At 40.8% G+C, this 17,256-nt stretch overlaps 1 protein-coding gene across 1 annotated transcript in view; it reads right to left on the reverse strand.

The window, feature by feature from the left end:
• BAHCC1 (BAH domain and coiled-coil containing 1) overlaps nucleotides 1–17,256 on the reverse strand; it is a 103,861-nt gene that overhangs the window by 48,653 nt on the left and 37,952 nt on the right. Inside the window, exon 2 of the mRNA XM_029284007.1 lies at nucleotides 77–256. Within this exon, the coding sequence (XP_029139840.1) occupies nucleotides 77–256 (180 nt within the window). The remainder of the gene's footprint in view (nucleotides 1–76; nucleotides 257–17,256) is intronic.

The raw sequence follows: 17,256 nt of genomic DNA on the forward strand, positions 1-17,256 counted from the left end.
TAAAGGGCACCTCTAAGAACACCCTTATTTAGAAATGATACCATCTCACCCGAGTGCCTCCACCAATCCTCCTTACCTTCATGTGAATGTGAGAACCAAATCTGAGAGGTGCCAGAGTGGGGGCCATGGAAGGTAGGTTCAGATGGGGAGGATGCCGGTCCTGAAGGATGTGGAGGTGCTGCTGAGCCCAAACTGCTGCTCAGAAAGCTGCCCATAAAGGATGAGGCAGGTGAGTTTCCCATCAACCCACTTCCTGCTGGGTGCACAAAGAAAGAAAGACAGTGTCAGCATATAAATGGACGGACGATGCTCAGCAATCTCCCCGTAATTGTGCACATTCAATTCTGATTTTTAAAACCCTACTCCTGCAATATTTTGCAAATCAAATATATGAACATTCATCTCTGAGCAAAAATATGTATAACAGCATCACTGATACTTTTGCTTAGAAGTCGCTGATTTCATTCGATCAAAAATTCTGTTTGTTTCAGGCACTGGATTAGCACGAGGGGAAAAAATACGTTCAGCAGATGTATAGCCCTCCTACATGCTCTCACACAGAGTCTCTAGAAGTATAAACAGTTTGCCACTCAATCTGGCAATCTCTGATGGGCACATATTATCTGGTTGCTGTTAGCTTTGGGGAAGGAGTTGGCATTAATGTTAGGGCCCACTGAAGACTTCTCAGAGTCTCAAGCTGGCTAAATCTTCCAAGTGTGCTACATTCCCATTAAAGCAAAGGATAGGGGTGTCATTTTCTAGTAATAGCTGTACATACATACTTATCAGAAAACAAGTGATTGTACATATGTAAGCCCACTGAGACTAAAATGTGAGTAAGGAGCAAAGAACCCTTTGGAATACACGCCTGCAACCTTGTCAGCAATCACACTTCAACTCAACACCAGGCGTTTCAACACTAATGCATGAGTCCTGGAGGGCAGGCTAATGAGAACAACCCATGCACAAGCATACTGAGTTTTTCCACTGCCATTCCAGAATGAAAAAAAAATCAGTCCTGGGAAAATGAATTAGAGGGAACCAAGCTCTCCACAAGATATATTCAAAAATTACAAGTGCATCATAAACCTAAATGCAGAAAAACACAAAGCCACAATATAAAAACTCTACATCACATACCGTACATGCCTCACAGAAATGGAGGGGGATGGTGGTGTCCCATCCTTCAATATTTTGAATCACTGAAACTCTTCACTTAAAGACAAAGAGTCTTCCAGGTTTCTTGGCAAGTGGCCCTTGCCTGATTCCGTAGTTATTGTTTCAATCACTTATGTATCTTTTTGACATATTAATGAGACGCCTGACAATTAGTTCTGAAAGACAGCAGAGGCTGCAACACTATTGCTGTGCAAAGACATTTATTCTTCTGTGAGTAAGGTAAGGTGGGAACACTGATCTTAGCTAGTACCTTTGGGGAAGTGAATGCAGTTCGTGGAAGAGAGTAGGTGATATACACCTGTATTACTTTACTTTACTTTACTCATGCAAGTAGACTGCCTATGAAAGGGTTTTTTTTCCAGTTTGTGATTGTCAGAACAAACACAAACTAAGAAATATCTATAATTTACAGATGTCATCTGGGTCTCCAGCATCAATTAATCACTATTATATCTACCTTGTATAATATAACAACAGTTGGAGGGAAAACTTTCCCCAATTCTTCTGTGCTTTCTTCATTTCTAGTGTGCCATACTAGGTTAAAAACTTTCCAGACCCACAGGTACTAAAATAGGCATTAAGTGTGAATGGGTATGTCCTAAGTTTGATATGGTTTCTATGACTTCAGCATCAGCACAACAAGCAGGCAGTGTTCTTTACATGCTGGGAATACCCCTAAATTTCTACTTGTTACAACGTTGTTAAAAAATGTGTGACCCTGCTAAAAAGGGGGCTAAAACAGTTACCCTTGTGATTATATGAGGGATCTTATAGAGGCTGCTAATAAAGCCCTGTACTATCTATGGCAATGGGCCTGGATTTTTAGTCATGATCCCTAGGTATTTGACGTGGGTGAGTGCCTGATGAAGCATCCAACTAAGAAGCAGGAAGTTCTCACTTTAAGCCAGCCCACGCTCCCTAGCTAATCCCACTGGGATGCCTCAGTGATGAGTATGGGGAAGTGGTTTACACAGCATGGCCAAAGACACTCCCCACAGCTGGGCTGGAGATGGGAACTTAGGCATTAGCTAGGAAAGTCCCTTTCTGGACACTATGAAGTGGTCAAGTCAAATCTGGAGGGCTCCACGTATGCCCAGCCTGGTGTCCCTGGAGCTCGTTACCATAGGCTGAGCAAAGAGATAGTGAGAATCAAGAAGATTTTTCTGAAGCTGTAGAACCTGTTCTCTTGCAACAGCCAGCCTTTGTCAAGGAGCATTCAGACCTGAGGTCTTTACAACTCTCAAAAGAAAATGCAGCAGACTTCCTTCATCCCAGGCCTCCTCTCCCCTTCATGTATGTACACTGTAGTTCTCTATCTCTATCATTGCCTACCCCTGGCCTAACCTGTACATTCCTTTATGACCTTATAATTCCCATACGGATTTGTTTTACAAACCCAGCCTCACTTGGTTTTATCTTTGTACCAATGTTCCCCTCTAAAGCTGTGGCTTGAGTGCAGAGGCTGTTGCACACACTTGCATGCGGGACTTAAGTCTTCCACTCACTGTCAAAGATGACACTCTAGGGAAATATGTTTTTACAAATGGGTAAGCAGAGAAAGGAGAGAGAAAGAGAGAAAGGGGGGGGGGGGAGAAGGCAAGGGATAGTGAGGAGAAGAAACTTCTCATCCAGCTTAGCGGAAATCTGCAGAGCTTTTGCCAACTTCCAGGCCCAAAAACTGAGCAGCAGTGGGAAAGCAAAGGGGAAACAAAGGAGAAAGAAAGGAGAGGGGCTTTTTGCCCCTGGGAGCTAGGCTGAAGCCAGCATTGCAGTAGATCAGTAACCTATAATTTTTTAAAAGTTTTCAGTTTCAAAATAATAAATCAGGGATGAAATTGATTAAAACACAATATTAAACTCAGTTATGCCTGTTTAACTTACTTTTTAAATATCCTTTGAAAATGTGCATTTTATACAACAATTAGATTTTTGGTTGAATCAAAATAGGTAACTTCATTTTTTTTTATAATTTGGGGAGCTTAAACATGCAAAGTATATAAAAACAATTAGCTGCCACCCTCCCCAGTCCAGGCTTGCTGTCTCCAACCCCCTCCCCCCCCCCATCCAGTCCAGGTTTGTCCAGGTCAACCCAATGGTTGCAGAGAATACATCATAACTTGTACATCTGCTTCTTAGGGGAAGCATTGCTCTGGACACAGTTGACCCCTTTATATCCTGTACCATGAAATTCAATCCACCATACATTCCCAAATCTAGTCTGCCCCTTGAAACGCAGCATTCTGTCTCTCACACACGTACAGAGTGTAGTTTCATCCAGATATGTTGTCTATACACACAGCCTCTTATTCTCAAGTTGTCCAATAGCCATTGAGATATTGGTTGTGGCTTCCTTACAACCCCCTGCACAGTACAGTACAAATAAAGGCAATGCAATTGTACCTGCACCACATGCTGGTTCCAATCCCACCTCAGTTATTAGCTACTGAGTGGTCCAGGGCAAAACAAACCTCATAACTCCTTCCACCCTGCCCTTGCAAAATTGGGCTGAAATAATGAAATAAGTAATGAGTGGAATTTTAAAAGTACAGGAAAGGGATCAGAAAGAGCAACGGCTTTTAAGTGCCAAACACAACCCCGAACATTTGAAAATTTATGAATTTATTTCTCCCAAGTGGCATTACATGAAATTTTGTACTGCGTTCCGTTTAGGAATATGGCTGATACATGTCAACAATTCCTTAAGATTAGTGGGCACCATCTTACTCAACTTATCAGAAGGCAGAAGATGTCCATGAGTATGCAAGAAATGAAAGAAGGATTTAAATTTCCCTTCCTAGCAGACAACTCATGTAGTATATTCCCTCCACAGGTTCCTTCAAAATATTGCAACTAATCCTGGAAAATGGAGCATTGAATTCTCTCTCTCTCTCTCCCTCTCTCCCTCCCTCTCCCCCCTCTCCACAGCTAAGAGTGAATTTCAATTGTAAGTCATGAAAGACTTATGTTGAGGCACCCACATGACTGGACCAGATTTTATTATGGTTTTTAAAGCGGTCATTAAATGAATCATGTAGTTGTAAGTCTGAATCCATTTTTTCTAAATGGGTTTTTTTGTCAGAAACCAGTAAAAAAAAAAACCCAGCACAAATCAACCGTCATGCGAATGCAGGATGCTGTCGTTAGTCATAAATGTGAGTTGGTAGCCAAGCACCCAAAATATAGTCATGTGACTGGGGGGGAAGGCAGGGTGTAACATTTTACAATGGTCAGAAATGCTTTGCAAGCTATAAACCATCCCTTCTGAGGGCCAACTTCCAAGGGCCAATGGTTAAATGACTGTATGTTGAGGACAACCTGTGTCCCTATTTATTTCATACATACTATTCACATTCTTTACTGAAACACATCCCCCTCGCCCCCCAAGTCCTGCTGTGGTGCCTCATCACAGCCAGGTTATATGTGTTCCTGGGTAGGATGAGTACTGAATTCTGGGAGTGTATGCTATGTATGTGCTCCCAGCAGGGTCACATGAAGGCATGAAGGTCATCCCAGCTGCCCAACTAAAGCAAACAGGCCTTTATATTGGGCAGCAATGAAGCCAAAGCCAAGATCTCAGGAAGGAACTTAACAAAGAATTTCAGAAAGCTATTAGGAAAGACAAAACACAGTATTACAACAACATCTGAAAAGACACTGAAGAGGGAAACAGACATGGAAAAAAGAAGGAAGGTCTTCCAAAATTCCTCTGAACTCAGAAGGAGGTTTCAGCCTCCTATTGGTATGCTAAAGGATGCCAGTAGACATATAGTAACTAATCCCAAGGAGATCAAACGAAGATGAAAGGAATACATTGAAATTCCATACAGGAGAGATGTCAACATCCATGATACTTAAGAAGATGTTCTCTACTTACAAGTACCTCTAGTACTAAAAGATAAAGTTAGATCGGCCCTTTAACTGGGATTTAACAATCCTTCCATTCCCCACCATCCAGTCAGAGCTGAAGGAGCTTCTTGGATGAGAAGCAAAACGTCTTCAAAGAAAAACAAGAAAGTCTAGTTGCCTCTTGAAAAAGCACCTTTGGGACCCTTTAACTAGTCTTTACTGAGTCAGAAGTTTACAGGAATTGACGGAATACCTATAGAAATATGGTAAGCTCCAAGAAGAATCAGTAAAGGTTCTAAGCAAACTATGCTAGCAAATTTGGCAAACCATGAAATGGTGAACATACTGGAAAAGGTCAATCTCCATGCCATTACCAAAGAAAAGAGAGAGAACTGGATATGCAAATTATGTTACACACACACACACTAGCAAAATAATACTTGGGATCATCCAACACAGATTAGAGCCCTACATGGAAAGGCATATGCCAGATGTTTCAGCTGGCTTTAGAAAAAGCTGAGGAACACAAGACATTACTGCCAATGCACAATGGGTAATTGAGAAAAACCAAAGAATACCAAAAATAAGTCAATATGCGCTTCACTGATTATAGAAAAGCTTTCAATTGGGTCATCATGAGAAACTGTGTAATGTGCTTAGAAAAAAGGGAATGTCTGAACTCTTTATTGTCCTCATATGAAAACTATACACAGGTCAGAAAGCCACAGAAAGTCGTGAAAAAACCTGTTCCAGGTTGGCAATGAAGTGATTCAAGGCTATATACTGTCTTCTTATTTATGAAGTTTATGTGTATAATACGTATTTAGGATCATAGGATTGGATGAAAATGAGAAATTTTAAAACTGGATACAGAAACATTCATAACCAGTGTTAGACTAATGACATGATTCTGGTGGGCGCCCAGAAGATGTAAATGGCCAGATCTTTGTGGAGAAATTATTAATATTACCTGGGATTATTTGAAATAATGCAGACAGACATTAACTTTAGAGTAAGTTTGATGTATTCTTATATCTGTAGCTGTACCAAAGAAAGTCAGAAATCATTCTTTCTCTTTTTTTTTTATTTCCGTCTCTGCACTTTTATTGTTTCCTGAGTCTTTTTTTTAATTTTCTATGTCTATTTTTTATCTTTTATTTTTGTATTTTTTTGAAAAATCAATAAAGTTATATAAAAAATTATTGATTTTTAAAAACACAAGGTCAAAATATAAACAGACAAGAAAAAAAGATTTGAAAAAGAAAAAAGATCAAGAGAGAGGGAAGAGGTACAAAAAGAAAAAGAAAAATAGGAAAAAGAATGACTTCTGACATTCTTTGGTACAGATATGAATAAAAAATATGTAACAAACTCTTAAAACCTAGAATATATTTTAGAAAGTCAAGCAGATAAAATGCCATCCATAGAAAGGTAATAATGAAAGTATGTCAGAGAGGATAATAGGGCATAGGGATATGTTACAGTATTGTACTATCAAAATCCTGGCTCTTAAAAGAATAGAGAAATATCACTAAAGAAATTTTTATCTGCGGATATATTATCATTGTGTTTTTTTTCCAAACAAAAGTGGTTTCTGCAGTTTCCAGAGATGGAAGAATAGATTTGATTTGATTATAACTTCAGAAAGATACCCTGTAAAACAGGAGTGAACAAAGGATGGCTATTCCAAACTGAACATCTAGCGTAGGAACATAGCTTTAAAAAAATGCTGTAAATTAAATTTGCAGCACCTGACTTATTCCACCTGAAGGCCAAAACACCAGTAAACACATACAGAGGGAGACATGCTTTTACATATGATTTAGGGAAAATGCCGTTTATGGAACTACAGCCAGATTGCAGGTTCAAGGTCAGCAGAGTCGAAAATCTTCTTTCCTTACAGTCTACCTGACATCTAGAGTAATGATGTAACAAACAGCGATCAAAAGCTTTCCCCATCATCTGGCTACAGAGAATATTTTTTGCATCCTCCTCTTCAAAAATCAGCTCTGTTTGCAGTCCTAATAGCCAATCAGGTAATTGGCTGTCATGCAATCAGAGCTTGCCCACCCACTCGGCTCCCCAGTCTCAGACCACACAACATTCCACAGCCTACAGGTTTTTCTCTAACTGGTCAGCGTTGCTTCAGACAGCTGCAGCAGTTACTTTCTGTGCTGTTTCTCCCCCCCTCCCCTTCCAGCTGTGTGGCATACTGATAATACTTGCAAGGCCAGGCTGTGTTACTGAAAATAATCCTTCCCCCTTGCACTAGGCCTCACAAATCCTGATGCCATCTTGGGGCAGAACAGTTGCCCTTTCACGCTAATCTGCCAAGGAGACGGGATACATAGGAAGGAGGGGAACAGTTGCCGGTTCCAGACCAAGTCTATTCGAGAAGCCCGAGTGCAGCCTTTTGGCTTACATCTCCCTGAGAACTGAGCCCCGTGCCTCGTCTCTCTCACGCTTGCCAGCGTTTCCCAGCCTGTGAGTCACAAAATGCTGGCAAGCTCCTGCTCCCCTGACTCTGCAGCTGATCAGCCGCTCGCCAACTTCCCACTCCCTTCTCAAACTGCATCCTTCTTAGGCTGAGCCTCTCACACTCTACTGGAGTGCTCATAAACTGGAGTCCAGATTTGGGCAACTCCATCCCCCTAATACATTTGAGTATTCATAAGAGCAGTTCAGTTTGGGTGGGAAAATTTGTTGGCATAAAAATGCTGCCCACCCTTAAGATCCCAGTTGGGCCTTAGTAATGAAGTAGAATGATAGTTCTATCCATGTTGCAGGTAGCAGCAGAGAGATAGGGTAAGAAACAACTCCCTTTAGTAACAGTAACCTGCAGCAGATGAGAGCTACTTTGGTCTAGTGCAGGGGTAGGCAACCTTGGCTCTTTTATGACTCGTGGACTTCAACTCCCAGAATTCCTGAGCCAGCATGGCTCAGCTTGGAAACCTTTCCCTTTCCCCTCAGCATGGCTGGCTCAGGAATTCTGGGAGTTGAAGTCCACGAGTCATAAAAGAGCCAAGGTTGCCTACCCCTGGTCTAGTAGTTAAGGCATCAGGCTAGAAACCGAGAGACTCGGAGTTCTAGTCCTGCCTTAGGTACAAAACCATCTGGGAGACTTTAGACCAGTCACTTTCTCTCAGCCCTATAAAGGAGACAATGGCAAACCACTTCTGAAACGTTACAAAGAAAACTGCAGGGACTTGTCTCTCACGGGTGGTTAGTGGGCAATGCAGAAGAACCCTCTGCATTATCTTTTAATATTTGCTACTCCCAAGTTTTCAAAACTCCACTGTCTCAAGAGGAGGAATAGGAAGGATGATGCTGATAAGAAGCAGCAACACCAAAACAAAAAAGTTCTACAAATAAAGGCAATGTCTTGAATCCATTCATCCCTGAAAAAGACCTATGAAGGAGGATATGTAAAGAGGCACATGTGAAGCTCTACTGGAGATCCTATGCCCCTAATGGTACCACCATGTATGAGTGGTGATGAAGTGAATGGAGAACCTCTTCATTAATAGAAAGAAAATATCTGGTTGGGTTGGCTTGCTGGGGACTCAAGTACAAATGTCCCATTTTTTTCTACATCGAGTAATGTGAATTGCTAATTGTTTGCATTCCAAACTCTTCTGGGATTCAGTACTTTAAGAAGAGAAGCACCAGTCGGTTAACAATGAGGACATTATACATTGCAATCTTTGACTATAAGGTTTGCCTGTATCGTATACTGTAGAATTTAGGTTTAGTACTACTAAAATTCACTATGCTTTATGTAGTGCAGTGTTTCTCAACCTTGACAATTTTAAGGCATGTGGACTTCAACTCCCAGAATTCCACAGCCAGCAATGCTGGCTGTGGAATTCTGGGAGTTGAAGTCCACATGCCTTAAAATTGTCAAGGTTGAGAAACACTGATGTGGTGGATTCATTACAAGCTGTGGATAACACAGGCAGAGAGAAAGATGTCTATGAAAGAAACATGCCTTTAACTATACAAGAAAGGCTGACAGAGCAACTATTTCCCATGGCTTCCCATGGCTTCAAAACTCTCCTGTGAGTGCCGGGAAACAGATCTCTGTGGGTTCCTCTCTTCAGGAGGTTTCACTCATCTCCGGCCACTGGAAGGCAGGAAAATTAATAATCTTGGCCTAATGAAATCCTCATAGTAGCAAACCGAGCCCCCAAATTCTTAGCAAGCAAACCATTAGGACTGGGAGCAATGCCATACAGCAGAGTCTGTGGAAAAACTGAGTTGCACTGTTTTCCTGGTCCTTCGACGAGTAGTAGAAAATGGGAATTTCCACCTTAAAAAAGAAGAAATATCTATTTCCTTCTTTTCCCACTGGGCAGGAGTTACTATAATCTCTTCCATAATGTCAGTGTGTAGAGGCTGCAGCAGCTGTCTCAAGGACAACAGAATATTTAAACCAATAGCCTCATAGAAGGAGGTCCAATTGTGTTCAACGTTCTGTCCACTTTGTTGCATTTTCCTCCTCTTTGATGCACAGCATTCAGTGTTCAAGCTGAGGAGTGGAAGGGCTCTAGCTGGTTTGAAAACCCCAACTCCAAATCTAGGGTCAAACTCCACATTATTTCAAAGCAAGGATGAAGAACCCTCATACTGTTCAAGTCCCAGCATCATCCCACTTTGCTGGTTCTGCTGGGAATTGTTTAGCACCAATTAGAAAGTCACAGTTTTTGCTGATTTCCCCTCCCACCAACCTTTTTAGTGTAAAAGTAAGTGTAACAGAACCATAGGGATGCTTTGCTCCACAATATGATGCAATCCCAATTTAAGATGTGTGCGTGCAGTTTGCAGTGAACAATGCAGTTTGCACTGAACAGACCACTTTTTGACATACTAAATTGCTGTGCTGCCATTGTAAGAGGAGAATTAATATCTCCCTAGGCTGCACAATATGGATCAAATCCAATGCATATCATTTTGAGGGGAAAATGACAACTGGTAATTATCTTATTAAAGTAGCATATAGCTTGATCTCTATAGTTACAACTATTATGATTATTTAATGATGAAGGAAAAAAATAATTTGACAAATTTATGTTTACAGGTAGTCCTTATTAGCAACCAGAATTAGGACCAGCAATTTGGGTGATATTTGGGTGATAAGTGAAGCGGTCACTAAACTGCAACTCTGTTTATAATCTTATTTCAGCTTTCCTTTGCTTTACAGACCTGCAAAGTTTGTGGGGTTGGTTGTGTAACTGAGAACAATTACTGTACAACAGCTGCTAAGCAAGGACTACCTGTGAGCGAAGCTTTCACTAGGTCCCATCAATCAATGGCATGCTTTATTTTTACTTGATTATCTTGTTCTTTTGAATCCTGATGTTGCAGACAGATTCCCCAAGCTAAGAAGTAGCCCAGGTTACTACAAAGGTTACTTACTCAAAAGCAAAACAGATGGCAAAATAAAAGGAAAAACAAAGAATTCTTTCATAATAGTCAAAACCAACTTTCAAAATGGGTTCACCCTCAGCATTAAGCCATGAAGTGTTGAATAAGTCACATTGCATTAAGCCAGCCTTTCTCAATTTGGATGAGGAGTTCAGGGAACTGCAGCTGAGCAACAAGCTGGAGAAAGTTACACTAAGCTATAAACTAATGTTTAATAAACCACAATGGTTGGGTTACTATGCTAAGTTACAACCAAACAAGTCTTGGGATCCCTTAGCAGGGTGCATGACCCCACCCCTCAAGATTCCCAAGGTTACCACCACCCCCGTTTCTTCTTTTTGACATGGTTTAATTGTAATACTACTCTTCATAGCAAACAACACTGAGCATTTCATGCTGCATGATGTGAACACGCTGTGCTGCCAAAAAGAGGTGCCCGAATCACACGAAATGTGGAATCTAGCTCAACTTTGGAAGAGGAAATTCAAATTTTCTTTTAAAAGGACCTGAAAAGACTGTAACATGAGTCCTCGAGCCTGACCTGCATGTAGACAGTTTCTATATACCAGAAGCAAAAAGCACTTTTTTCTTTTGGATGAGAGAAAGATACCCCACCCAAGATTTAATTAAATTCACAAAGATACAAGATTGATTTCTGTTCTAGGAGAGACAGGTTTTACTAACCATAAATTGTAGAAAGTCTTTTGACCCTGGAGGTTTCCAAATACATAGACACACACACACACACACTGAGGGAGGGAGGGAGGGAGGGAGGGAAAAGATGTACAGTAAATGGAATAGAGCCAAGTGCCAGTATCTGCCCACTGGTCAAGCTGGGAGCAGTTTTGTGGAATAAATACTAAAAGGGAGTGTTTCTCTTAAAAGTAGTCAAATTTAACTAAGCAACAAAACAGGACACCCTCTCCCAAGAAGAAGCTGATTCAGGCAGCCAGCTACACTTTGTAGCTAGCGGCCAAGGAAGAGAGCTTGCTCCCAGATATATTTTGTGTTTGGAAAAGCCCTGACTACCCAGCTTAGCAAGGCCTATGTCTGGCCTGCTTCGCTGGTTTGCAATGCATGCGTTAGGCTAACCACACCTAACAATTTCCCGTTGTGAATCAGCAGAGCCTCTAGTCAATTATAGTTAAATGAAAGCAAACAGCTCCAGATGGGATACTAGCCGGATACTTATTTCTACTCCTAGATTTTACTCTCTGGTTGCCTTCCATTTAATACCTTCCCTACATCCCCGAATCCCAAAGTTAAGATGGGCCTTCTGTTTTTTTCCCCTCAAGACATGAGGCTGAAATATTCTTCCAGTCCAAAGCCACACAACCCCTTCTTCTTGAGTTGGTACTTCCTGAGTGGGGAAAATATGGGGAATGTTAAGAGAGGATCCTCTAAATAGATGAGTATGAAAAACATCTGTAACTTTGGGTGAGAAAGTGACACTACAAAGTGTCACTGATTCTGAGATTCAACACTCCTTTCATCAAACAACTTAGCCATTGTGTGTGAAAGGGCAGAGATTCATCTGCATCAATACTCAGAGAAAGCTAGTTAATTGGCCGTGGGCTATTGAAGCCTCTAGCAGCCAGATCCTCTTATTTTAAAGGTGCTACATCCCCATAATTCTTTACCCCATTTGCGCGTGCACACACACACACACACACACAACTCCAGGTTGTCTACAATTGCAGATATTGTTGTTCCAGGGTCCTGTTTAGTTTGAAACTCATATTTAGCAATCCTAATGAGCAGTGCTTTTTTTGTAAAAAAAAAAAAAAAAAAAAAAGGTGCCGGAACTCACACACCATACAACCCGCCTTGCCTACTCTACAAGGTTCCATCCAAAAAAGGTGCCGGAACTCCGTTCTGGGCGTTCTATGACAAAAAAAAGCCCTGCTAATGAGACTTCAGAAGTGATACCACCACTGCAATTAATGAACAAGGGGCTAAATCCAGGTTGGCCCCCTTTATTCCATTTTACCAAGGCAACTAAATCAGTCCCAAGATCATCAGCTGAAGCAGCATAGACCACATATTCGTCACAGAGCTGGCCTTGATTGCCATTACCACAGTAAATAATGTCTAGCATTGCTCTCCAGACCCATCAGGCTGCACAGCTCATTTTTCTGGACACCAACCTATCCATGATCCATTTTTTTTAGTTCAGAGCACATCTCCTTCACAAAAGCGAAGTAGTAGACAACAGGTCTCCTGCTCAGACATCTGTGACTCACAGTATCTGGTGTGGATTACATTACAACATATGGGGGAAGAAGAATGATTTCTGGATTCTTTTCAAGAATATTTAATCCTGTTCCTGCCTAGGTAGCCTAGAAAAGCTCCAATTTGACAACACATGGCAAAAGTATTACAAAATGGAAATACAAAATAGGTCATTGGGCCAACCTTTGAGTGACAATTCATGCAGAAAAAGAACAAGAAATTCTGCTCTCTGATATTATATGGATCAAAACAGTTATTAAATGCAACTGCTGGTTTCAGACAACCCAAAAAAGCCATTCGTCTACAAGACTATGAAGTATTTACAACATATTTATGTTGTACTTTCTAAGTAATTCAAGGCAATGAACATACATAGTATTTCTTCCTCCTCCTATTTTCCCCACAATAACCCTGAGGTGGGTTGGGCTGAGAGATGGTGGTGGGAGAGACACTGCAATGTGTAAACAAAACCAGAAAGAATATACTGTAAAGGGGTGGAGGAAAATTGTAAGACTTTTTTTAATCGCTTTAACTGTAATCTTCCTATTTTACATTATAAGTTGTCCTCTGTTATTTCGTATTTCCATGTACACATGCACAACTCATATGTCTCTAAACCAATTAAACATGAGGAGGAACAATTTGTTTATTTGTTCACCAAAATGCAAAATGGAATGGCTATAAACAGCAAAGTTTCCATGGCTTCATTCATATTCAAAAGTGCTAAGCAAATCTTAAGGACTATTCTAAACGTTTACCCTGGCTTGAGACATCACAGTGGATCTGCAGGTTCAATGTGATAGATCTGGCAAAACTCCATGGAGTTTGCATTCCAAACCAGCTGTGACCTGAAAAGAAGCTGAAATAGAGGAAATCTCGAAACTTGAATAAAAGAAAGAAGGTATTAGGTCCTCCTACATCCTTTTGGATCTGAAGGCAAAAAGGGACTTTGGAGTGCAAAGGAGGTGCTCCTGTAGCACTTGTCTGTAACTTCTTAAGCTCCTGTGGCTGCCTCTCTGCAGCTGTTATGCAACCTCAGGAAAAGCCATGTTTTGTTTAAAGGGTTGCAGACAGGTGCAACATGCGTGCCCCTGCATGCTCTGAATTCCACAACCTTAGAAGATAGGTGTGGGTGTGATGCAGGTCAGGGAGGGGGGGAGGAGACATTGCAATGTGTGAACAGAGCCAAGATGAATAAAGAAGAGGGGGTAAATAGGAAGATTTTTTAAAAAAAATTATTTAGTGATAGCCCTGGTTCATGTTTACATTATAGTTTTCATCTGTCACCTCCACAAAATAACAAGAAACAGCACCGTGTATTTTCAGCCACCATGACCCCAAAAAGCGCAATTAAAAGCCTCCAGCCTTGGGCCCACTGTTATGCACCCCACTTATAGAGTCAGTCCCCAAAACTACTTGGGCTTTTTCCCACTCCATTGCTGGATTCATGGTTCAATATTGGAAGAAAAGAGAAGTGGTTGGAACGCGTAGTAGCATAATCCAGGCTACAGATCAGAAGTTTTGCAAAGCATAACTGGAATAGCTGGGTAAGAGAGACCTCACCCAACCCCAGTCCTGGGAGTAGAGGGGAGACCTTTGCAGCTCCTCATCTGGTTTTAGTGGAGGGAGGAGGAAGAAAAATTCTTAGAGATAAGCCTAGGCCAGGGGTAGGCAACCTCGGCTCTTTTATGACTCATGGACTTCCACTCCCAGAATTCCTGAGTCAGCATAGCTGAAGTCCATGAGTCATAAAAGAGCTGAGGTTGCCTACCCCTGGCCTAGGCCTACACAGCTTTGCTGGGAAAAGATGCAGCATCTAGAATAGGCTCCAAAAGAATCTTCAGTCCTGGATTCAATTGCAAAGACTCCTTCTTTGAGATTCAGGGCAGAGCCACCCTTTCTGCTTGTCCCCAGAATTGGCTACCACCAATTCAAGGGCAGGAATGGATAACATACCAGTAGTCCTCCACTGACTCCCAGCACATTCTATCCATATTTTGAAGCTCCAGAGGCCTGGAGCCCTTTAGAGTAGATTATCTGAAATGTTTACTTTAGATCTAGTGTTGCCCCCAGCTCCATTTGGTATTACCCCTGGTCCATCTTCTGCCTTCCAGCAGCTGAACACTGGCCTATGTGGCCATTTTGTCCCAGGTTGCTGGTTTTCTGCTGGATGACAGCTTGCTTTTTTTTTTTGTTCACTCAGTGTTCATCCAGTGATAGCTTGTTTATGCCAATGGTTTTTCCTCAATTACTTTTCCCACTGCCTCCAAAACCTTATCACTCCATTCAACCCTACACTGAAGTAAAAACAATCAACTAGGTCCTTCGATGGTCATACTTCAAACTGAGAACTATCCTAGCCATATGGTCAATCTATTGCAATCCCAACCGGAATTTCTAAAGTTGGGATCTTCTATCAACTGAGAGAGAAGAAGAGTTGCCATGGATTCCTAGATATTTTAACATATCAAGTTACTCCATATCTTCTCCGCCCCTCAAATTTAATAATTTATTTCTAACAGCCTGTGAACAATGCAAGCATTTCCCATGGGTTTTGTGCTTAGAGATTAAAAACATACTCCACTTTTTCAAATACACAATTATTTCACATTTTTTTCTTGAAAATAGATTCAAGGCCTAGGCCCTGGCCTACCCAGCTCATATGAGGCTCTTCACTAGTTATTTATTTATTAATGTATTTAATTATTTAAATTTATATGCCACCCATCTCCCCAGAGATAGCTCTAGGTGGCTCACTATTATATTTAGTGCACATTTTTTGCCTCAAAGAAATGATGCGTGCTTGCATATCTCTTGTGTGTCCTCACAATGGGCAAACTATCCACCTAAAAGCCTGTCCATGAACGTAAAACCAGAGGTGCAGCCAATTATAAATTATACCAATAATATATAAGCTAAATACATCTTACCTCTTGTAAATATCTCATACAATCTCGTAGAAGTATATTTCAACAGTCCTCACTTTGTGATGTATTTGCTATTGTAAAATAAGCAGATTATTTTTTTTTGCATCAACTATTGGATTGCTCCAATTTTACACAATGAAGGGGACAGGCAAACTGACCCATTCACACCTAACCATCAAATGCAGAGCATGTATCATTAGAGAAGATTCACAGCTTTTTGTACACTGAAAAGTGTTCTCTCCCCGCTTCTTTAGAGAAGGGTGGCTCAGAATAAGGAATAACTTGCCACAGGGGTCTTTAATGAATTACTAGTACAGGTTTGTCTCCAGGCCTGCTTAATGAGGGCCTACGTGAAAGGGGACTACTTTTTCTCTCTTTCAGAGCAAACTCTTTGGCCCCTAAGATCTGCCATAATGAGTCAGGGAATGGCTATGTAATACTGTGCTAGTGGGTATAATGAAAGCAGAACTTGGCTCTAGTGTTATAGTTATTAATTTATTCTTTTTGGAGGAGATTTTAAGGAAGGAAGAGGCCCGAGAAACAGGCCTGTATTTCCAAGCAAGTAGAGAGGCCAGTTTGAAGCCAATTGCATGCTTTGAATATCAACTTTTATATATCAGAAAAATGTATCTTAAGAATGGTTAGTGCCTAAGTGCTTTTGAGTATATATGAAGTATAATTCTTTTCCCTTTGTAAAGGCAACCGGCATCAAAGTTCCTCTGAGTATTTCTTTAATTTGCATACATACACTGGAAGATTAGCATACCATCCATAGCACAATACTTTAGACTTAGGTTCACCAATCACGTTAAGCTATGTGTGTGAACCCAGCCACCGTGCTTAATAAACCATACTTTATGGCTTAGTATATTGTGTAAACCCAGCCAACTGTGCTCAGTTCAATACACCATGGTGGACTAAACTATGACTTACTACAAGCAAACCACGTCAAGGATCACATGACAGAAGTGTGTTTTGTTTCATGCAATTTCGATAATGATGGAGGAGAAAAGCTAGTAAAATTCAGCCTAGTTTGTACTCAAACCCATGAACTAGTTCTCTTAAAAAAGAGATTCATGGTTGGTTGTGAGATTTGAGAACTTAGGCATTAATTTAAAACATTTTTCTTCAAGAGGAATACTTCACAGAAAACTGCCTAAAAATAAGCATAGCTTTTGCCCTAAACATTTAATATATAAACAAAAAAGAAAAAGGAAAAAGAGGTAATTATGGTGTTTAAACTCACAACTTTAGCATTTTTAATTTAAGGTTTGACACACATTTGGGTGATTATTCAGACTTGCAATACCAAGGCATTATCTGCTTTATATATATATTTAAATTGCTCCTTGCTATACTCCATGTAAAGAGTTCCTGACTTTGGGCTCAAAGGGCTGACATCCTCTGTCAAGTTCTTATATTAGCTGCATAATTAAATAAGTGATCCCAAGGCACTGGAAAATTAATTTATGAATTTTTTGAAGACCAACTATTGCTAAATGAAAGATAGGGACAAAAGAGTGGATTACCAGTACTTTATGGAAAGTTACCAGTTGAAACTGGTAAGCGCTCGTGGTAATATGGTGCCTGTGCACACAAAAAGTAAGATCATCTCCTTCTACCAGCTGAAAAAAGGCAGGAACAAAAC

Source organism: Protobothrops mucrosquamatus, unplaced genomic scaffold, assembly GCF_001527695.2.
Source record: "Protobothrops mucrosquamatus isolate PMUCROS unplaced genomic scaffold, P.Mucros_1.0 scaffold_99, whole genome shotgun sequence".
NCBI lineage: Eukaryota > Metazoa > Chordata > Lepidosauria > Squamata > Viperidae > Protobothrops > Protobothrops mucrosquamatus.